The sequence below is a fragment of the Neolamprologus multifasciatus genome, chromosome 3, assembly GCF_963576455.1.
Source record: "Neolamprologus multifasciatus chromosome 3, fNeoMul1.2, whole genome shotgun sequence".
Taxonomy (NCBI): Eukaryota; Metazoa; Chordata; class Actinopteri; order Cichliformes; family Cichlidae; genus Neolamprologus; species Neolamprologus multifasciatus.
This window is the reverse complement of record NC_140441.1, coordinates 28831159-28854642: the sequence shown is the minus strand read 5'-3', so window position 1 is coordinate 28854642 and position 23484 is coordinate 28831159. Positions and strand designations below refer to the sequence as shown.

The window sequence follows — 23484 nt, the reverse complement described above, 5'->3', positions numbered from 1 at the left end:
GCAGAACGACTGAGCAAAAAGCAAGATCAAGCGCTTCATATTTAATTTAACTGAGTGGCAGACTTGACCGCTGATAAACCTTTTCCCTCAACAGCAACTGTTCAATTACAGATTAGAAAACTGTAACTAGGCACAGAAGGCCTGTCAAGCTTTGGATTTCTCCATATGCCAAGTCAATAAAGAGACAAGGAGCAAAAGGCTACATATATATCACTGTTTGCCTACTTTAATGTGAGCTGCACAGCTCAGCTACAGTAGCAATCAACATTTTACTAGCCAAATTGCATTTCGTAGGGTTACTGTATCAAGAATATGGTGTAGTATTTCTCACCAACAGCTACCTCTGGAGATGTTACAGTTATCCTTCATTGTAGCTACAAATCCTTAAGTCTTTCTGGAACTACGCTACCACACACGTTTAATGTTAGCTTAAGTGTCCTGGATGCTACTACGCCCAACTGTACACGCTGTTAACTCCTCTATCCTGCTCTTCACTGGATGTGGGAAAGAATACATTTGTTGTAAACAGTCTAGCAATGTTGGCAAAGAGCCCTTTGTTTACTGAACACGCTTACTGGAGATAGACAGAGAGCCTTTTTGTAATCAAACTAAGTCGTTCATGTTAGCTTACTTGCTCTAAATGCTAATTAGATTGCAGTTACAGATGTGAAAAAGAAAGTTTTCCCAGGACTGAATATACCCTGTGATTCAGCAGCTTGTAGAACTGCCTTTATCAGCAATAACATGAAGTAATCATTTTCTGTGTGGCTTTGAGTCTCTCACATCTGTGTGGAGGACTTTTAATCCGCTCTTCTTTACAGCGTTGATTCAGTTCATTGAGGTTTGCAGAATGTCTGCCAGACAGGTGGCCTCACATTTGACTCTAGAACACTTTGGCATACAGAGGAGTCCATGGTCGACTCAGTGGCTACAAGGTGCTCAGGTCATGTGGCGGCAAAAACAAGCCCCGATCATCACCCCTCCTCTATCGTGCCCGACAGTTGGTATGAGGTGCTTGTGCTGATATGCTGTTGGGATTTTTCAGACATGGTGCTGCGCAGCAAAACATCTCCACTTTGGTCTCATCAGTTCAAAGGACATTCCAAAAGTCTTGTGGTTTCTGATTTACAGTTTGGCCTCCGTTCCAAACAAGCAATACTTCTTCAGTCTTTTTCTGATCATGCTGTCATGAACTTTAACATTTGACATGTTAACTGAGGTCAGCAGCGTCTGAGATGTAGTTCCTTTTTTGCAGTTCCTCTGAGCATTGTTTTACTTTGGGTTGCCAAAAATACCATGTTTACCTAACCCAAACAGACAAACTAGCTTCTTTAATAGCAGATGTCTGCTTAAACTTGTCCACCTATATCAAAAAATGACTGGATTTCCATTGAAATCTGCAGCTGTTCTCACTGTGAGCTGTATTATGCTCCAACGCAACAACAAAAAGTTCGACAGGCAGAATTTACCAACTTACTAAAGGAGACGGGGGACTATCAATGGTAAGGCTGAAAAAAGAAAAATAACATCTAAAACTTAATGAGTGAAGTTCACGCTGGAGGACAAGACAAGAAAGTTTGGGAACAAACGTAAAGTTTCTGTATCAGTGAGAAGACATTTAATCCTGACTCTAATGAGAGCAGGCTCTTGCTTTCAACTTAATTTTTCCTACTCTTTAAATACATCAACTTATGGCTCGACCACTTTAATGAAGCCGAGCTGGACAGTTTTGATCTGAGAATATTGCTGAGTTGGGCCTCCTTAATATGAACCTCAATCTCACTGCTAGCCTCTCTGTTAATTGAATTCTTTCCAACCTATTTTTAGCATTTACCCACACGGGGAAAAAAGCAGATAGTTTAAATCAGATATCCTCGACCTAAACCGCTCTTTTTTTTCTTTGCAATGTAGCAGCTTCAGTAGCGAGCCTTTAATCCCTGACTCGGTAGCTTGCAGCAGTCGTTCCAGATGATTGATTTATCTGTTTGTAGTCGTCATGTACACACTCTGACTGTGAACAGTGATTAGTTTGGAACATGCGTGTGTGCTTCTGTGTGGGAAAGTTAACTGCGTTTGTCTCTGATAGGTGGAAATGACAGGGTAATTTCCTGCACTGGTGTGGAAGTGTGTGCGTCTAAGTGGCTGCGTTAACAGCTTCTCATGTCAGCACTCATTCAGCTAATGGCTTAGCACAGGTCTGATGGTGGGAACCTGGAGATGTGATGGTGCATATTTAGAGGAGGAAAAGGTCAGCATGGCTAAAACTATTAAAAAAATATCTTTCATTGAAAGATGGAGAGATGAAGGCAGGAGAACAGCAACAAAAATTAAAACAAGAATGAGGACAAATGATTGCTCTGCTGCTAAGGAGAAAGGATGAGAAGAAAGTAAGGCAACTGATGGTGGAGAGGGGAAAAAACGGAGGAATAATATTTAGTTAGGAAGCGGTGTGTGGATCTGACAGTGGTGCTGACACAAGAGATTCAGAAAGCACTCTTCCTGCTAGCTTAGCAGATGAGAGAGAAAAAGGGAGAGGATGGAAAATATACAGAGATAGAAAGAAGACTGGAAGTAGAGAGAAGAACGGGAATTGAGACAGAAGGGAGATCGAGAAACGAACCTAGTTTTAAACACTGATTTCCCTCCTGTGATAAAACACTTTGTCAACACAGGTGAGTTTATATTTCTTTATTTCTGAAATCGTCACATCAGTAAAGCACCACTGAATTAAACTGAACCAAGAAGCGACAGATAAACGGAACAAGCTTCCTCAGTAGATCGCACAACACTGCAGGGCAGCAAAAAGAAGAAGAAGAAAGCAGGGATGGAGGGAGATAAGTAAGTGGTGTGTGTTGTATTGAACTGAGGAGATAATGATATCTGTGTTAGGTGTTTCAGCGATGGATTTGACAGTCAATAGAGTTTAAGATCAAAGGGAAAGAAGAAAGTAAATCCATATCGAGGATTCAAAACACCAGCGCTGACTGCTCAGAGATCTGAAAAGAAGTTTTAAAAACGTTGCGTCATTCAAACCTCCTTTCAGAAATGAAGTACCCACCATCGCTGGCTTCATCATACCTAAATGTCCCCAAGGGTGGTATTAACATATGATGGGGGATCTTTACAAAAAAGAGCTTTAGGAGCTGCTGTGTGACAGGCAGATACGGAGGAAGAGACTTCAATGGTTTCGAGACAGTGAAGGTTCTACCTTGTTTCCTATCTACAGACTGATGATTTTTTTGTTGCTATGAGTCCTACCAGCTCTATCGAACTGACTGATGCTAACAGAAACTCTCTTGTTCACTCATAACCCTGCAAGAGTGGCCTTAAGTAGCTGTCGCTTCATTCCCAGGAGCGGACTCCTAATCAGCCCTTTCCAGCATGTCAGGTTTCTGTTGAGGATTGGGGTCCATTGGACTCGGGTGGTGATTGTTTAGTCGATAACAGGGACAGTTTTACAGTTCAGTTACAATAATATAGGCTGAGTATAGCTGTATGTGAGACCAAAACAAAAGCAACAATTGAGTGAAAACTTCTGTTCTTTGTCTTTCTTCTAAGTAAACCAGTCTTCCAAACCGTATTTATCCCAGATTTGGGAAAATCTTCTGTTATAAAAGGTAATTCTGTTCTGAGGTTGAAGTTGATTCTGGGTGGTGCTGGACTGCATCAGGCCCATGGAGTCTAAAAGCTCAAGAACCAAGTAAATGGCTGACAGGCTTCAGTCTAGACTGCTCAGGAACCTCCTGGTAACCACAGGTTGCTAGGGGTAAAAAAACAAAAAAAAACAAAAAAAAAAGGGGGGGGGGGGGGGGGGGGGGGGTCAGGAGACCGGTGGGCAGCCCACAAGCCAGGAAAAAATATGTATTCCACCAACTGGTTGATGAGTGGTTGCTGGCAGTACCACATAAAAGGGTGCTACAGCAAAAACCTTGCTGTGATTTCTTTGGTATCCAGTGGGTTGCCATAGGGTGTGTGTGATGTGACATCTTCTCATAGACACCAACTTGCCCGCAAACACTCGCTGACCACCCACCAAACTTGGAAAATGTTCCACGAGTCCTCAAAACCTCACTCGCTGCTTGCAGAGCGGGGGGTACGTTTTCAAAAGCACAACACAAAAGTCAGCACGCATGTTGCCATCTTCCATGAAAATTACTGTAATTTGCTGGTGATCAAAAGAAGTCATGAGGAAGTTTCTACTGCAGCACCTTCTTTGTGACCAATTTCACCCAGAAACAACCAGCAACCAGCTGGTTAGGGAATACTTTTGTCCCTTTTATTATCAAATCAAGTGATTTTCTTTTTTTAATAAAGTTTCGCTTTTGCTCCTCATAAGAGCTGAAAACTAATGTGCTGTTTAGTGGAGCCAAGGCCCAAACACAAAGGCCTACACACTGGATGGCACACAGCCTCCTTGTCCAAGCACCAGCACAAAGCTCTGTACATTTGAAATGTGAAACAATTACACAACAATTTCACCTGAATTTTATCTACAGCACCTATAAATACATTACTTTTGGTCAAAAACACCAAATTTAACATCATATTTGATATATTCATCTATATTTCAGTGTGTATGTAAACACACAGTACATCGACATCAACAAACCCTGCTGCCACACACCACACTGTTCTCCCTGGTGAAAAGCCCTGAATGAGGTCACAAAGAAACAGCGACTTCTTCCTGCAAAAAGTCCCTCTTATTAACCTGATACATATTGTATGTTATAAAATGCCAACAGACTGCAGCTAAAGCTAACACATCCCTATTTTAAAACATCTGAATCCTGATGACTAAATGATCATAAATCAGTTTTACGATCAGGAAACTCAATAATATCAGACCACTCTATTCTGTGTTTCCAACATAACCCTATTAACCCATCCTTTATGCAGGTAATAACTGAAGATACACAGTCCTCTTAGGAAGTACAAGATGTGCATTTAATCTCCGTCCAAGTGTTTCATCTGGTTCTGCCGCAGCTTCCACGCTAATGTGACAAAACTCAGTTCAGACTTGTCCCGTCTGAGAAGGAAGATTATCATCACGAGTTTACACAAAGCGACTAACAAACGTCAGGCCTTTCTAAGAGTGTGACTTCTTCACTGACGACTTGTGCAAGTCTTTATGAGCTTGTCAATAACAGAGAAAGCTGCACTGACAAAACCAGATAAGATCATAAACAGAGGAATGCAGCAGAATTAGGGCAGAACTATAACTTTATTTCTAGTCACATATATGCGGCTGCTAATGTTAAACAGAGTTTAGAATAACGAGGTCAGTTCAAACTGTGTTTTTTTCTTTATGATATCAGTGAGAGGCTAACATCCCTAACAGCACAAAGCTCTCTCCCACTGCCTCCCAACTTCCAAGGGAGAGCTTCACATATACAGAGAATGTACTGAGGGGCTGCACCAAGGCCATTGTAAGATACTATAAGGATTATTTTCAACTGTGAAGCACAGCAGTAAGCATGCATTACAAGTCTGCTTGATATAACATGGACACACAGACACAGCAGTAGCAGGCAGAGCACTTTCATTAGAATAACCAACAGAAATTGCTTGTTGCCCTTCAGAAAACTCAAGTCTTGAAAAGATCACTAGAGGTCAAATACAGCTTAAGAGTGGTCAAAATTCAGGCAAAGTATTAATTATTAATTAATTAAGAAGGGAGGAAAAACAGACAGGAAGAGGAGGAGGAGGAGAGCAGATGGAAAGGAGTTGCCTGGGTGATTTTTGCCTTGTGAAGTGTGATGGGGAGACGATGAGGCAAAGACAGAGAGAGGGAGGGAGAGGAAATACAGGGAGGAGTAGGAAGGTGGGAATGGTGTGAACCACAACAACAAATAACAGACGAGCAGAAGCAGACAGATGGGATGGAGTAAAATGACAGAAGACGTGTGAGCACAGACTCACAAACACATGTGAGCACGCATAGAAATACACAGATAACGCATGAGCACACACATACACACAGGGGGATTTTACATGTGATGCTGCCAGTGGCCCAGATGGTGTATTGGTAGTTGTAGTGGCAGCCTCGACACAGGCCCTATTAATAGAAAGAGTCGCTCCGTCCAGAGCCAGAAACAAGCTGCACGCCTCCAACTGTTAAATCTGAGCAGAGCAGAGGAGACTGACGGGGTTAGACGAGATTAGAGCGAGCAGCTCCCGAGCAAAGTCACAACTCAGAGCCTTTGGAGTGAAACAGCTTTAAGAGTGTCTGATGAGGCTGCGCTACAGCTGTGCAAATACAGCTAATCCTCCGGATAACAATGATAACGTGACAACATTTCACCCAGATGACTTCAGGATATTCTTTCCTCGAGATTACGACGAGCGATCTGTGTGACAAATGTGCTATGATCAAGTCGTCCCAACAACGAGTGTGGAGTGAATGCTGCTCCGAAACAGCTGGACGATAAATCCCGGTGAGGCTGATTGATGGACGCCAGCACAGTGAAAATGGCTGGCACCATGAAACACCTTTCAGTACCTTTCCTCAAGTGTGAAATATAAGCACCCAAAATAAACCCTTTAATTAATTTAAAACAAACCCAACAAAGTCACAGCACACTTCTTCCATACTGCTGCAGTTAAACCTGCACTTCTTTCTGAACTTCCCTCTCCCTTTATGATGAAAATAGTCTTTAGATGACCTCTGCAGGTAGTCGCTCTTATCTGCTGTACCTTCTCTGGAGTTGTCGATAACTCGGTGTGCCTTAAAAATATATGCTTTGCAGGAGTGCCTCGGGACTCTAAAGGGTTGAGAAGCGCTGGAATTGATTGTGTCAGTTGCTGAGAGGTTAAAGGAAAGTAAGCTAATAAGAGGGCTCAGAGCCAAAAGGCTCAGACCTGCAACACTTAAGAGCCAGTCAGAGTCAGTCCAAAGCTGTTACCATAACAGGCAGGACACAACAGCAGCAGAAGGCGAGGAGGCTGAAGGATGGCCTCCTACACATCATGACTCCTATTCAACAATATTCTTTACAGTGTATTCATAGATTCAGCTCCGTTCACTCTGTCAGAATCATCTCACAATGATAACAGAAGTTAACTATGGTATTTAGCAGTTTTCTTCCAGCTTGGTAAGATCTGTTTAAATGCTCAAATTTAAAAGATTGCACATTAAAGAAACCCAGTAACCAGACCAACTAATTTAGTGTGTACCACCCTCTCTGGGGTCAGACGACGATAAACTGGTGGATGGCAACTTGTCTCCAAACTCACACCAGCTCCAGTCACTCTCACGTGGATTTGGAAAGGTCTGCAAATAATTACCGTCTAATTTATGAACAGACTGTCAGAACACTGCAATCAATATGAGTCGGTCTGATGAGTGTAACCCATCTCTCTGAAATAAATGACTTGGCTTAACCGGTTGTATTCTGGTTATATTCCGATTTAGAAGCAATGTTACCCGTGTACCCATGTCACGTTGCAGCTACATTGCTGTCCTGCAGCAACTATCTTTGGAGAAGTTTTAGATGTATGAGGTTCTGCCTGGACTCTGAGTGCAAGCAGGTAATGTGAACGTCCGTGCATCAAAGTAAATCAGCGATCTTTACCATTTTATCACAAACAGATTCTATGTAATTACTAACTTAACCAACTTAGTTTAACTGCAGACTAATTCCATCTCAATGCAGCTTTGTCTACATCTTGATCCAACAAAGTCTCTTTGAGGACAGCAGCTGACTGTGAGTGGTCACAGACTTGGTCCCTGCTTTCGAGCAACCATTTCAGAGTCTGCAAGTTCCTTGCATACGTTTGCGCCGTGGTCTGCAACCTCTGCTTTTAAAACCAGCCTCATAGACACACATTAACAGTCCTAAAAGGTGCTAGATGTATATGAATTTTATTTTGAAAGATTATCAAGTAGCTATGGCTGTGACTTTTGTTGTTCTGCTACCTACACACTGTCCAGGTCACGCTCAGATCCTGGACTTGACAGTAACAGCCTGCTCTTTACATATAATATGTACCAGTTATAACAATGCACCTTTAAACAATACAAAATACTGGAAGCATTTGTTTCTGAAGTCATCTTTGGGTTTGAAGTGTTACAAAAGGTTTATGTGACAGAGCGAGCAAGCTGTACACACCCACTCAGTCGCAGGAAACAAGTCAGAATGTTAGTAAAGTGTTAAGCTTTCGTTCCCAGCAAAGCCAAAAGTTATATAATAAAAAGATGGAAAAGGTTTAGTTCAGTCTGGCTCTGCCCGGACAGTCAGGCAGAGGAGGCTTTACCGGCTGCAGGCTGCGGGCCGTTGTTACTGGGTGTGGCCTTATTCCCAAACACAGCATCGAAATCTACGGTCATGGCAGGGCCGCTCTGCTGCAGAGGTTGGCTGTCCAGTCCTGAGGAATGCAATTAAATATGACTGATTAAAGCACCGTTTCTGCTATTTAGGCTGCGCGAGATAGCAGCTGGAGACGCTTTATCTGGCACACTTTTACAAAGGAAACAGCTGTACATACATGCATCCATCAGACAGGCCCAAAGTCACAGCTTTGCTTTAAGTAAGGATTCCAGCACCTCCTGCTTAACTAATCCCATTAGATTAGGAGCACGGACGCTACAGTCCCCAGTGTACTGCTATTGTTGTTGCTCGATGACTCGGGATTCTGCGCAGGCTGTCAGGGACATCAGCCTTTCACCGGAGAGTTAAGCCAGTGCACGAGGAAATCCACTGACGCACCTTTTTGTCTTTCCGCATCCCCGACTGGGATTAGGAGCTCGAAGCCTCGGGGGAGCGGGTGTCTTTGTGGGATCCACAAAACAAGAATACGCCCCAAAAACGTCACCATAAAGCACAGATATGCAATTATCTGCATGGAAAATGTTGCTCTTACAACAATCAGAAAAAGTGACGGTCTTAACAACTAGCATGCTGCTATTTGTGCACCTGTAATTGGCAATTCTGTCACGGCACAAGTTTCCCTGACTAAAACTTTGCGTGTATGTAAAGGAAGACTGTGACATTTTGGATATAAGCTCATTAATTTCCCAGAGATGCTCCGAGCTGACATCTATACTGTATGAGACACTGGTTTGGTGCTGGCTCAGAAAGCTCATCATTGGGGCCAATCTATTCAGCGATATTACACGTTGTGCTGTCCTTTGATACAATGTTTCTGCAGCAGTGCACCAGCTTTTAAGTTCGTTTTTGTTGTTGTTTGTTTGGCTTTTCACTTTACCAAAAACTATGTTGACACCCACTGAAAAGCTCCAACAAAAGCACTTTCTTTCTCTTTCTCATTATGTTTGGTTTACACTTACTGGGAAGCTTTTAGTGCATCTACAGCAGGGAGAAGGAGCCGTCTTCTACCTGATTGCTATCATCTTCACTTCACCTGTCTCTTGTGTGAGGTGGTGTACTCACGGTAAAACAGAGAGCCGAGAAAAAACACTAGTGCAATCATGAAAGACTCAAACTGAGCTTGAATGAACCAAATGGTAATAATTGAAGTGAATACCATTTCTTTTTTGGTACGGTGGTAAAAGTGTGAGTGAGAAAAATCCTTAAAAAGGATCATTCCAGCTGAAAAAGTGGGACAAGTCAGTGCATCCCTTTAATGGGAACGTTACAACTCGTGGTCTCAGCTAGCCACACATTCTCTGTAAAGTTTTCCCCAGCACAATGGGAAGCATATTTCCCTCAAATATTAAAGTACTCTTTTAAAATACATCCTCCGTCTATTGCCCGACTGAAAACCCGATCAGTATCTCGTAATCTTACATTCTCTGACATTTCCTGAAGCAAGTAAGCTTTGTGATATTTCTGAAGAAAGTACGGGGGACATTTATCTGAGCTTCTGGGTCAGAGTCCCTGATAATGTGAAAGGCTCATATCTGAAGTGAGGAAGTCGCTCTGACTGTAACGTGGCCAAACTCTGCATAATCCTTTATCATAAAGCCTTTAATGCGCCGCACTAGCCCAGCTTACAGATGCATCTTTGCGCTACAGTTTGATCCGAAGCGGCTGATTGCACCCGCTGAAATGTCGACCTTCTTGTTTTTTTTCCCCTCCACACAAATTTGTTGGGGTGCAGTCTGTTCTCAGCTTTTCAGCCTCCGCGACAAACAACAAGGAGACGCTGTGTGAGTCTCACTTCTGTACTGAGCAGCCGAGATTGGAACGCAACACAAGACGCTGACTGGGTCACGCAACATTAGCCCCTGAAGAAAACACGATGACGATGGAGACGATGATGATGGTGCATGGATGGTTTCCATGACGAATGGTCAGATAGATGGATGGACACAGGTGCTCGAGTGGCAGCCAGAGGGGATATTACAGAAATAAATTAACTTGTGTAAGTCTGAATTATACGCATGTCTGCGTCCCTGCTGGTGCATTTGCATTTATATTTATTTATTTATTTATATTTATATATATATATATATATAAAAATAAATGAAAACGTGTATGTATGCAGGTAACGTACCTCCCCAGGCACTATTGGCGTTGGAGATGGAAGGAGTGCTCTGCACAGCAGGGATGAAGGCCGGCTGAAGATCAAACAGGTCACTGTTCAGATTGGGCACACTGAGGAGAGAAAAGCAGAGAGGAAAGCCACAGAAGAGGCGAGCAGAAAAAAAAAGAAGAAAAAGAGGGTGAAAGAAATGAGGATGAGTCGAGAGGGAGGAAAAAAAGGGAACAGGAACCGAGTAAGTCAGCGAGAGAACAGAGAGATACGGAAAGACAGATGGAGACGCAGCATTAATATTTAATCAATTGAGCATAAATAGCTAAAGCCACCACTAAAAATGTTCGTTTGTCACAGATAAAGATTAATCCTCCCGCTCTGAAGGGCTGTAAAAACTTCCAGAGAGCAATAAAGCAGTTAGGAGCAGTAAATTCAGAGCGTGCACACTGGGCCTAAATTCTGTTCTGATTATCAAGAATAAATAGTCTTACTTTACCTCCGCTACAGCCGGAGATGAGATACAAGAAGGATGTGTTGTGTTAGATACGATTTTTTTTTTTAAAAATCCACGCTGACTGAAAACAAATATATATTTTTAATCTCTGTTGCACAACAAGAGGAGGTTTGTTACGGTCCTTAAAAAGTTCATTAACATCTTGAAATTTCATCTGAAAATCTGTATTATAATATAAAGCACCTCCTGTTGAGTTCAAGTGGCTGGGCACCAGCACCTAAAACCCACTGCAGCCCTAATATTTCACCCACCGGAGCTGTGAGTAAGAATGTAAATGTCATCATGTCTCCAGAGCAAAGTCTGCGTGATGTTGAATTTCAGGCATGTGAGAACAGTTTAGCTAATTAAGTCTGTCATGTGTCCTGCCTCCTGGCAGCTTCCTTAAGTGTTTCCAGTAGTGAGAACTTGCCTGCAGTGGACTATCTCCTGTAGTAAGAACGTAACAAGGACGATGTCCTGACTGATTCTCCTCATACTGCACAAAGTTCACGAGTGACAGCGTAATGTAAGGTTAGATCACAACATTAGATCTTCACAGCATCACCATCATTCAAATGCATCTTTTTAAGTTTTCAATCAGCTCCTCTTTAACAGTGTTTATCGCCTGTCTGCACACTGCTGACTTCCTATACTGGCTCTGCACTCATTACAAACTAAAGAACAGATTTAGTAATGCGTCACGCCAGTGCAAACTGGGTTTCAATGACAAGACTGTATGTAAGAGGCGTGAACTCAACAGCGCTCCCACTGATTTTCACCTAGGATGCCAGGATAAAAATCACGTCAGTCACATGATCACCCTCAAATCAAAGCCCATATGTTTCATGGACTTGACAGAAAACGAATCACTAACTCATTTGTTGCTTGTGCATCACATCCAGATGACAGTCTGAAAAGTAGCTGCCTGCTAACACAGGAGGAAACAATGTAACTGAACGGACCAATCACAAGTGTTGCAGACTGTGCTGATGTAACGTGGAGTTACATTTCTCCGGGTGAACGTCAGGCTGTAGCGTAGGGTTTTAGATGAGTTACAAAGTAACTCCTGTCTACGTCTAACACAGTGCATTGGTGTTAGAGCTACACTGTAGCTGGTCAGTGGTGCTGTATCAGTTACCATATTACCAAGTGGGTTTCATTTAAGAACTCTATGATGTGCTGCTCTTGTCTGAAAACCTGCTGCTTGCAGCATGAAGTCAGATCTTTGCTGCACACGGGACGGTGGTAAAATGCAAATTCCTCACAGACCTGTTCGTTAACGTGCACACCTGTGCTCGTTACTGAACATCCTTACAAAGCGCTGCATATTTAAGCTAATGGCTCCTTTTCAGTGTGATGAGTATGACTCTGTGTGAGGGAGGTGTTTGGCTGTGCAGTGTGCTCACCTGTTGGTGGACAGCGTGGAGCTGAAAAACTCCGGGGTCTGCGTGACGTGGTTGTTGTTGTTGGCGCTGCCTATCGACTGGCTACTGGGGGAGGCCGAGGGTGGAGTCTGCATGCTGATCTCCTTCAGGCGCTGGTCCTGGAAGGAGAACACACAGCCGGGAGTGTGAAAAACAGCACAATGTGATCAGGAAGGCAACACTTAAACAGCTATTTCCCACAGAAATAAACAAGCGGCTCTTTTCCAACAAGCTCCGATCCGGGGGAAGTGACACAAAATATACATTTCCACAGAGGAAAGTACCACCCTAAACCTCCGCAGTTATGTAGCTTTGTGTTGCTGTTTTTGATTCAGGCATCTAATCTCACAAATGAATGATGTGACGCAAGGATGAGCAAGAGAAAATACACAGGAGAAAGTACTCTTTGGTGATCTACAGAGTCACTTCTTGGCTTTAAAAGCCAGGCCAAATGAATTTCCAGCCTCAGATTATTGTGCAGTTTCGCCTGCCAAGGCTGCCGTGTTGTTTTTGATTCAGCGCACACAACAATACAATGACAGGCTATTAGTGTAAAGTACTTTAAAACTAATTGTTTCCAGCAAATTCTTTTTTGTTGCGATGCTAAAAGGTCCACCAGTGCTTGACCCCGAGACTCAGGTGCTGCTGAAACGCTGAATGCGGATCTCTCTGGTGACAGAAACACCGACATCAGCAGAGTCCAACCAAACTGGAGAAAACAATAACAGGTTTAGAATTTTGTGCCTTTTCCGCTGATTCGGGAAGATGAATTCAAACGCACGTGAAGCCTGAGCTGCGCACGCCTTTACATTTAGCTGAAACAGGAGTAAAAAAGCCTGCCGTCAGGTTATGAAACGCATCTGGATAATGCAGTTTTAAATAATTTATTCATCAAATCATCATCAAAGCCCTCTGAAGGTGTTCCTGTAGCTGTAGAGACTCTTAACTCTTGCATTAATATAAAGATTTTGCATCAGGATCAGCTCGACGGAAGACGTCCAACTGTCAATCAATTCTGTTCTCAGTCATCTGTGTTAAAATTTAAAACGCATGATAATAAAAATAACTAATATCGGTTTCTCCATGCGAGTCACAGAAGACGCTGAACCTTCGAGTGCCGTTTCCAGCGACCACATCGCTCGCTTTTATCATTCTCGCTGTTGTTATTGCCCATTTCTCGTCTCACACTCGTGTCCTTCCCCTGATTCGCTGTGGCAATGAACTCATTTCTCCACAGGGTTCGATGCACTTATGTCCATATACTTTATTGATAGTGCGTGTTAAAAAAAAAAAGAAAAAAAAGAAAGAAAATAGAAAAAGAAAGGAAACAACAGCTCTGACCAAAGTGCTCCCAGTTAAAAGAAAGCAATAAATAGAATGAATAGAATAGAATAGCCCTTTATTGTCATTGTACATGTACAATGAAACTGTGGGTGCTCAACACCAACTGTGCAGGAATAAAATATAAATAGTAGACAGCAGGAGAAATACATACAAAAATAAGAGAAAGGCACACGTTAGAGAATAAGTGGCAAAAAATAAATCACATTGTAAAACAAGAAGGAAAACTAAAGTGTAAAACTAGAAATAAAATGGACAATAAAAATAATAATAAGTCACAAAAAAAAAGAAAAAAAAAGAAAAAAAAAAAAAGAATGAAAGTGGCCAGAAACTGACTTGAACCAACACTTTTTACACACTGTGAGGGATCACTGCCTTACTGTCATGGTTATGCTTGCATAATGACAATAAAACGTCTTAAATGTTTAAGCTTTCAGGTGCTTGTCCAGGTATTTTCACTTCATCCTGAACTTTCAATGTATGGAAATGTTCTACTGCACTTTACAACCTCTTCCACCTTTCAGGGATTTTGGACTTTGAGCGGATTAATAAGCAGAAGCTCCCGCTGCTGCCGCGTCGGCCTCAGCCAGGCAGAGTCCTCTTCATCGTTATTCTGACAGTGCAGCGAGGAACAAATGGGAACTGCTGTTATTGTTTTGGCTGAGGCCCCAGCTGGACAGTAGCTGAGCGAGAGTGCATGTGTCCATATGGACACCAGAGAGCACAGACAGCTGGACTAGAGTATTTGGACGACCCCCGCTAACCCCAGAGCTCATTCTCTCTCTTTTCAGCTCCTCTTCTTTACTCTGTTATGCTCTCGCTCTCACTTTATCTCCCCTCTCCTTTCTTACTAAACCCAAAAGGTAATCAGTGGACCCTGGCAGAAACGGGGGGCAACCAAAGGCACGGAGTAAACAGCGTGCTAAAATCCAATCAAGCACGTGCACGCGAGCGCACACCTAGGCGCGCTGGCTGGCTGGCAACACATAGCCGAGTGTAATCTGCCAGGATACACACAAAGCTCACAGAGATCCCAGCAACACTGGGAGACACGTACTGTATCTTTTCTGCCGGGATGTAAGCACGCTTAACATGCACACACACACACACACTGAGTCGCTGTGTTGTAGCTTCACTGCTCCTACTCAATTACACTTTGCTGTAAGGAAGGACTCCCAGGGCTGGAGCAAGAAACGTCAACACATTTTACACTTGACTTTTCTATTGCTCACCTCGCCACTGAGACTGCTGGCCTTTATCCTCGACTGGGAGTTCAGAACTTGCCAAAGTTACTCGACAATCTTTCAGCAGCAACGCAACAACAACAACACAGCCGGTCTTCTACCGGTAAAGCAAAGTGGAGCAGTATGGATTTTATTTCTCCTCCCCACTTGTAAGTGCTTAAATGTTGCAGGAGATTTGCAGTAGAGTTTTTCCAGAGACAGGACTGCAGCTACGCTCGTCATGGAGGTGGTTTTTGTGAGGCTATTATTCTTTATTTCCATATAGACAGGCTGGATTATAGGATGGGTTTAAAGAGCTTCAAGCACAGACTTATAATAAGCACTCCGACTCCAGCAATAAAAAGCAACATCCACACCTGATTTACGTTTGCATCACTCCCAACTTCTAAATGACCCGAATTTAATGTCGAGGACCATCACTGGCAATGACGGTGGAGGAGCGTGTGGTGTTTGAGACCAAGGGTCAGGAATGCTGCCAGAAGCACGCCTGTCCATTTATGAAATTCCCTGGGTTTTACACTTGAATTTTGTCCCACTGTATCGAACTTTCAACACAAAGTTCTCGTCTAATGTCCAGAAGCATCCAAGAAAAACATACAGCGACTTCATGTGGCATGTGCCATCTTTTTCTGTGACTTCTTCCTTGTCTTCAAAGTGAACATCAGGTTCAGGGTGGCTTATTGCACAAGTTTAACATGGTCATGACTTTGAAGGGGGCGGAGCTAAAATCAGGTATGGTTTTTTTGAGCATATGTAGACGTAATCAGTTTCACGCTCTGTGTCACACAGCTCGTCTGCTCTTGGCCTGCATGAGGTCAAAGAGAAAGGATGCGCTCCAACCATCTGCTGTTCAATGACAACACAACAACCAAAGTTTCATCAAAACTCAGAGTGAGAACGATGAGCATCATTTTAAACTGGGAATCATGCAAAGCTGCTCTAATACAGTTCAATGAAAATGAGCATTCAACACTGAAAGCCTGCACTGATTCATTCATCGAAGGCTGCTGAACGACTGAAGCATTACTGAATATGTGGGAAGAAATGGCTCTGTGTCTGGCGGGAGCTGCACAAAATCGAATAAATTGAATCAAGTGATGCCACTTGAAAAGTCTCTTGAAAGGGGAGACAGCAGTAACTACTTGACCTGCTGCTGCTGGCCTCTCTGCTGCTGCAGCTCTGAGTCTGCCCCGCTTTGATCCAGAAACAATTTGGCCAAAAAGAATAAAATTTGTTACCTTGAGCGCCTGCAATCTGGCCTGTTCCTCCTCCAAAGCCTGCTGCTTCTCCTTCTCATCCATGCGGCTGAAGGACATGCCGGTGGAGGAGAGAGACGAGACGGCGTTCGACAGGGTGGATGCTCTGCAAACATAAGAGAAAGGGGAGAAAACAGAGGTGGTGTTCAATTTTTCTTTTCAAGGGAGTACTCTCGAGGAGGAACGGTGAAATTTCATATGTTGGAAATGCAAATGTCGCAAACTAGAGAAAGGCTGATGCGCCTGACCAATTATAATGCGTCTACCTGGTGTCTGCATTCAGCTCCTTGGTCTTCTTGCCCTCCAGAGAGGCAAGGTGCTGCTCTAAAGCCTCCAGCAGGCTGCTGGGAGCCTGAGAGTCAAGTATGAGGGGAGAAACGGAGGAAATTCAGTCATCCGCTCAACTTGTTTCTCTCACATGCAAAAAAACAAACCCCCCCACCTACACATACAGTAACAGACACAAACAGCACCTAGAGTTAGTTGGTCTCACAGGAAGGTAACAGAGTACATCAGGCTCCAGGAATAGCCAAGGCAACATGCAGAAAACACTCACACTGTTAGCAGGAGACTCAAAGGAGAGACACAACAAAGGAGGAGGTTGAAAAAGAGTGAGGAAGAAGTTGAAGAGGAGAGGCTGCGCCTTATTCTCTCGACTTCACAAGTACAGAGCGATCATTTCGATGCCGGGCCTTCCCTTTGCTACGTTTGCCTCTTTGTCTTATTCATCTTGCAGTGCCCTCACACCGCGACGTCCTGTCAAACTTGCACGAATGCCAGGCTGTACTCTATACCTCTGACTTGTCAGTTGCCTCTGCTGTAGCTTTACTAATTCTCTCTGCATTTATTGCACTTGCAGACTGAGATAATCTCTTATCCTTTTTTAGGAAAAAAAAGCGAGGCCAGGAGTGTTTAAAGAGCCTTTTGTTGTACAATGACACCAGGCAGCAGCGCTAAATTTGAGCTGTTGTGTACCGGTTAGCAAGTGGGTTTCTTGGGGACTGTTGCTATGCTACTACAGATAAAACAGTTCGGTTGCAGCTTTGAGTTCAACTCCAATTGTTTGACACTGCACAACAGGATGTCTTCTGCACTCGTTAGGTGCCTCATTAATGCCAAAAAAGACCACAGCAAAACAGCAAGGCGACAGCGAGCCAGGCAGCCGCACTATCGCTGCATAATCAATGCTTTTTAAGATGTACGGAGGACCACGAGTGTCAAAATTAGAAATAATTACATTAAATTAAACGGAACAAAAATTAAACAAAATCAATTAAATGACATTAACTGATTCAGCTTTCACATAGCTTCGCATTATTTTCCTTATTTACTTCATTTCCTATTTTAAAGTATTTCCCTTAATAAATGATGTGTTTGTTATTGCTCTGATGCTTCTTTAGGTATTTCTGATTTACACAAATAAGTAGACTGTAATTCAAAGTGTGTTTCTTTGTCTGCTAAAAAAAATTGAGACCAACAGCTAAACAAGATAAAGACGATAGATTTCTGGAAAAAGAAAGTATCTCTATTGAAATAAATGAATATATATCACATCAAAGTAAACTGGGATGGAAAATACAACCAGAACCTTTTCAAATATAAAAATTAATTTGCAAATAAATCAATTTGTCACATTATATTAATGCAATTAATGCCTACAGTATTTTCTTGATGCAATTAATGGCTCAGTGATGCCCATAACTTGTTGGAAAAAGGCAACAAAGACGAGTTTTGCGTCTGTACAACACCACGTGGGAGACTTTCAGCTTTAATTCAACGAACAGTTTTGCATAAACTATAGAGGTCAAACTCATGGACATCAACAGATGTTGTGTTTTCTTCACTGAGATGCTCCAACAGGCCCTTACTACAGCTCTCTTTAGCTGCTGCTTGTCTGTAGATCTCCATCTTCAGTTCTCTTGTAACTAAAAAGCCTCTGTGTTGGTTTGAGATCAGGTGACTGACTTAGCCATTTTGTCCAATTTTTTCTTGGGTTGCTTTGGCAGTTTTGGCCCTTTTTGCAGAACTGTTCAGGCCAAGTCTAATCTGGTCTTCTTGTACTTCAGTGTAACCACTGGATTGCACTTTGTTGTAAACAGTTTGTATTTCATGAAGGTGTCTCTTGATTTTACACTCTGACAATAATACTCATACCTCCTTGAGATTGCTCTTGAGTTGGTTAGATGTTGTGAATTTATTTTTCTTAACCATGGAAATAATTCTGTCATCATCTTTAGTCACATCCTGTGGGGTTTTGGTGGGACTTTTTGGTGTTCCTGAGCTGGCCGGTGCCGTCCCCCCTTTTTTAAAAAATAAATAAATAAATAAAAATGAACCAAATTGTTGATTTTGCCACACTGAAAATTCTTGCTATTCCTCTCTGGTAGGTTTATTTTACTATTAGAGCCTAATGACAGCCTCCCTCACTCACACTGTCATTTCATTTAAAATTAGTTAAAAGCCTAAAAAATAAAAATTCAACACTTTGAATCAACTTTGGATATTAAGTCTGCTTTATTTTTAGAGAATAACAAGGAACTGTAACTGAAAGTGCCTGTCAGTCAGTTTTAAACCTCTAAAATACGGTAATATGTATAAAAATGGCTGCAATTTTAAACAGTTAATGCAAAATGTTTGTTAGACCTCTGAAAGCCTTCACAGTCAATCACAGACTCAGTGATTTAAAATCTACTGTGGTGGTGAAGCAAGACTGCAAACAAAATGTGTCACTAGTCCAATAAATTAGAGACCCAAACTCATAATTTCTATAAGTGGGAGTTTCAGTCGTCCATACTTAGCATGCAGCAATTAAAAGAGTAGTTCATCTCTCTTTTGGCTTTGGAGAGAGGAGGGGAAATTCTTTCACTGTGAAAATATCACAACGTCATGTCTGCCTCTCCGTCCGCAAGAATGCAAAGTTTGCTGTCAGTAGGCCTACACACACACACACACACACACACACACACACACACACACAGGAGAGGCATTTGGAGGCCGGGCCAGACGGTGGGTTCTTGCCAAACTGTTGCCTGGTTGTTAAAGAAACAGCGACTTGCACAAAGAAAGATCTTTAACTGCCGCAGGGTCTGAATAGGTGAAAAGAAGACTGTGTGTGTGTGTGTGTGTGTGTGTGTGTGTGTGTGTGTGTGTGTGTGTGTGTGTGTGTGTGTGTGTGTGTGTGTGTGTGTGTGTGTGCGCTTAGTCAATATTAGCTCTGACACACACACACTTTCGGAGGGGGGGGGGGGGGTCATATCACGAGCATGGCTTGCTCTTAACATAAGATGCTTAGCAGTAATAACTCTGACTTTAGAAGGCACTGAGAAAAAAGTGCTAGTATAAAAAAAAAGAAGAAAAAAAAAGAAACCCTGCTTTCTTCTCTCTGATGTTTCCTTTATTTTTTGACAGTGATTACACAGTAATGCTCGGGTCATTCACTATTAAAGCACCTGCACCATGCGTATTGAAGAAATGATGTCGTGCATGACAAGTATGAAATAAACAACATCTAAAAAGGAGGAGGACGGAATTTAAATGAGCCGAGCTGAAAGCCGTTGCAGAGATTCTTTTCATGCAGATGAAGACGGAGGGGTGAAGCTTCATTTTCTATTCATGAGGTTTCATGGCCTTTTGCTTGTCGTGCCAAGGCTGTGTGTGTGTGCGCGTTTGAGAGCGACTGCCACCTGAGGCCGATACACATATATTGCACTGAGTTGACACCAGATCATTCTGCGCTCGAAAAACAGGGGAAGAGCATGCCTTTGAGGGCTTGAGGTGCAAGTGTGTATGGTTGCACACACACATGCTATGAAGACGTTCATGCAGGAGGAGGAGGTTAAGCAGGATTGGGGGGGGCGTAGAGTATGCAACCCACCACCTACAATGTATGATCCTTTTGTTTTCTGCGAGAGGAGGGGGAAGAAGAAAAACGTCTGTTTAATGACTACAGTAAACTGTGCAGTTTTACTATGAGTTCAACACCCACACTGTCAGCTCGCATGCTGTTGACTTCCAGCTTCACACTCTAATGATTTTTTAGTAATGCATAACCAAGGTCGCGATCCAGCAAGCTGTAAAGTTTTACTGTTGTGTGTCAGTGTGTGGGAGACTCCCCCCTCCCTTTAGGCAAAAATAGAAGAAAAAAAATCACCCAAGTTTTTTTCAACTATGAGCCAAAGTATGCTCAATTTAATAAACTGTCAATCCAATCAGGGCTGCAGCTTATGATTATTTCGTTATGGATAAATCTGTCAGCCAAGGACACACCAATTGATAACTCACCTCTAAGATATGGTGCTGATATTTGAACAGCACCAAACTGAGCTGGCTGAGGCATAGCAGAGACTGTGACAGCGACAAAGGAACTAGATGACACTGGGATCAGTCACATATTGTGGCTGTGTGCTATGAAAGAAGTCGTGGGTGGGTGAAATAGATCTGTCAGAAGCAACTGCTCTATGCCAAGTTAATTTTGACTCATTGTTATATAAAATACCAAAAAAAAAATCCCACAACCCAACACTAAGACAGCGTCTCTGATTACATGCATCCATATTTAGCCTACTCTTGCTACTTTAAAGATACAGTCAGCAGAAAAGAGGATACTGTAATCATAAATATGCATAGAACAGTATGTAATTACTTTTCCAGCAAACTGATGCTTTCTAATAAACGTATAATTCATCTATTAAAAAGCTGGTTTGCAGAAGCCAGCTTGTTCACCAACCATATTTAAATACAGTGGCCAGGAAAGACAAGTCATTGCACATTATTGGTATTTTACGTAAGCAGCTTGAGATCAGCCATGGGACCCTCCTATCTCCGCATCGCTGACAACAAGTTGGCTAAACAACAACAGTTGGTTATAAACTAACTTTATGCTAGTTAATGTTAGGGTTAAATGTTAAAAAACACAAAACAAACAAACAAAAAACATTCCCTTTGATAAACAGTTTGATTACATTCTCACATCAAATGAGAGTTTATTCACTAAGCGTCTGAGTCCAACAATGTTACATCCACTTCAAAAAAAACGTTCACTGACAGACTGGCTAATAGCAGCTAACAGACACTAAGAGCTGCTAATAAACACCAAGAGAAGCTAACGCAGCTAACAGAGGCAAGCAGATGCGCTTGTTGATGGGTCAACATATCCTCAACAACACCATTTATATTCTCTACAGTCGCAGCCCCTGCTGGAGGTGTCTTCTGTTCAAAGTAAGTGCTTCTTCGCCACTGTTGCCAACAGAGAAGTGTCTGATTGTTGAGGTTTTTTTCCCCCTTTACAGCAGATCTCATCCAAATAGTAACTAAAATTAACTGACTGTACAGCAGGTCCGCTAGTTTCGCTGTAAATGCCTTCTGTAGAAAAAACATGCACTTTAATAATGCTCTATCACACAAACCAGCAGCAAATCATCACCATTTAGAATCTGAAACAACCAGATAATCATACTTTTGCTATCATTTTGAAAAACAATTAATAGCTTCATTATTTCTCAAAAACAATGTTCTATAGTACACAGCCTAACAGTTTCCGCTTCTCTAATGTGGGGATTTGGGCCTTTTTCCTGTTAAATATTATTGCAACAAACCCAATATTCTCGATTTTTTTGTTTAGTTTTTGCTGTTTGACCAACTAAATGAAGCAATTAACGATGCCACTTACTGCAGTATTTTACACAGATTAATTATGACAACCAACAGATGGATTGGTAAAGCAATCATTAGCTGCAGCCCTCTTGGTGATCAATATCACTCCACTGAATCCAAGGACGGGCCTTCTATTTTTAACACATTTAGAACTACAAAGAAGGCAAACAAACACACAAACAGAAACAGGTCATTAACGGTATTGAAGTGAATTATAATGTGTGTTTATGGGTAGCAGTCTAACAAAGAAAACAATGTCCTTGATGTTCGATCATAAACCACGGGGAGGATAAAAACAACGCTTCAAGCGATTCCACTGAACTCACAAACAAAAAGGAAAATTTATTCTTGACAATTAGAAAGTGCTGTTGCTGTCCTGTTTTTTTAAGCCCTTCATTTTTGCAATTAACTTTAATTTTATTGATTCAAGGTCCAAAGCTCATTGTTTGGGGTTTTTAAATCGGCGTCAGGCATGCCGATGGCCAACTTTAACACAGCTCAGTCTGTTTTTGTTTTTGTTTTGTTTTTATCTGTAATGAGCATTTAGAAGTGAAAGGGAAAGCAGGAAAGCAAAATCAATTATACCAGAAGGGAGTTGCCTGGATTCAAACAGTAAATTCAGGTTAGCTTTCTTTTAAAGAAACAAAAAAGGAGTAGGGTGGAGAGTGAAAAGGAAGTAAACAACTGGTCAGGAGGGAGAAACAGGCAAAGGCAGGGGTGAAATAAAGTGTGAGTCAGTGGATGAAAGCACAGAGAGAGCAGTGAGATAAGAAGTAGTGCTGCAGGAGAGACTCTTTGGGGGGAAAAAGGTGAGAAGGTTGGAATTAGAGAGGTGGACGGTGAGATGTACACTGACCTGTGAGAGATCTGGGATGTCACCCTGATCTATTCCAACTTGCTGTCGTCAAAAACAAAATTTACAAAAGGAAAAAAAAAGAAAAAAGGAAGGGGTCGGGGTGGGATAAAATGGAGAAGGAAGCATAAAGAGGAGGGCGGGGTCCATTTGGTGAAAATAAAAGGATGAGAAAAGAAAAACAAAACAAAACAGGGGAATCATTACTTCATGCAGCGGCAGTGTCAACAAAAACAGAAATAAACATGAAAAAGTTTGACATCTCAACAGTGAATGACAACAATGACTGCACAGTGATAAACATGTCTGACCGATGAGGGAGAGCAGGCATGAAGGATGGCGTGACAACTCTGAAAACACTCATAAAGGACGCCATAACCTGCACCAAAACCATCTCCAAAACACTAGGACACGACATAAACAAGCTTATTTTCCCCCCTCTTTCAAACCTGTTGTCAAACTCACCTTCAGGCTTTACCAACAGGAAATATGAGTAACGTTTAATCCTGTTACTTGAAGATCGTTTTATTTAATGAAGAAAAATGTACAGCCTCTTTAAATTATTAGACCAGGATAGCATTTAAATAAATAAATGATCTGGTCTGAAGCAGGGTTTAAAAGATTAAAATACACCCTCAGATGAACAGCAACAATATTGTGTAGTTAATTTAAAAACAAACAAAAAAAACCCTACTTACGCTGCTTCTGCATTGTAAGTAAGTGGACTGAGGACAAAAGACATCAGGAATGATCTTAGAAACAACTGCTGACAATGATTATAAGT

At 42.1% G+C, this 23484-nt stretch overlaps 1 protein-coding gene across 10 annotated transcripts in view; it reads right to left on the bottom strand.

The window, feature by feature from the left end:
• Nucleotides 1-23484, bottom strand: part of LOC146522465 (phosphatidylinositol-binding clathrin assembly protein) — a 111105-nt gene that overhangs the window by 19517 nt on the left and 68104 nt on the right. For 3 of the 10 annotated variants that reach the window (XM_085139565.1, XM_085139522.1, XM_085139583.1), the window contains exons 8-14: nucleotides 22704-22745; nucleotides 20077-20097; nucleotides 16462-16547; nucleotides 16178-16301; nucleotides 12337-12473; nucleotides 10456-10556; nucleotides 8254-8364 (exon numbers count right to left, since the gene is read on the bottom strand). In XM_085139565.1, coding sequence (XP_084995691.1) covers nucleotides 8254-8364; nucleotides 10456-10556; nucleotides 12337-12473; nucleotides 16178-16301; nucleotides 16462-16547; nucleotides 20077-20097; nucleotides 22704-22745 — 622 coding nt within the window. The remainder of the gene's footprint in view (nucleotides 1-8253; nucleotides 8365-10455; nucleotides 10557-12336; nucleotides 12474-16177; nucleotides 16302-16461; nucleotides 16548-20076; nucleotides 20098-22703; nucleotides 22746-23484) is intronic. The other 7 variants (XM_085139556.1, XM_085139592.1, XM_085139532.1 and 4 more) reach the window with 5 other exon arrangements.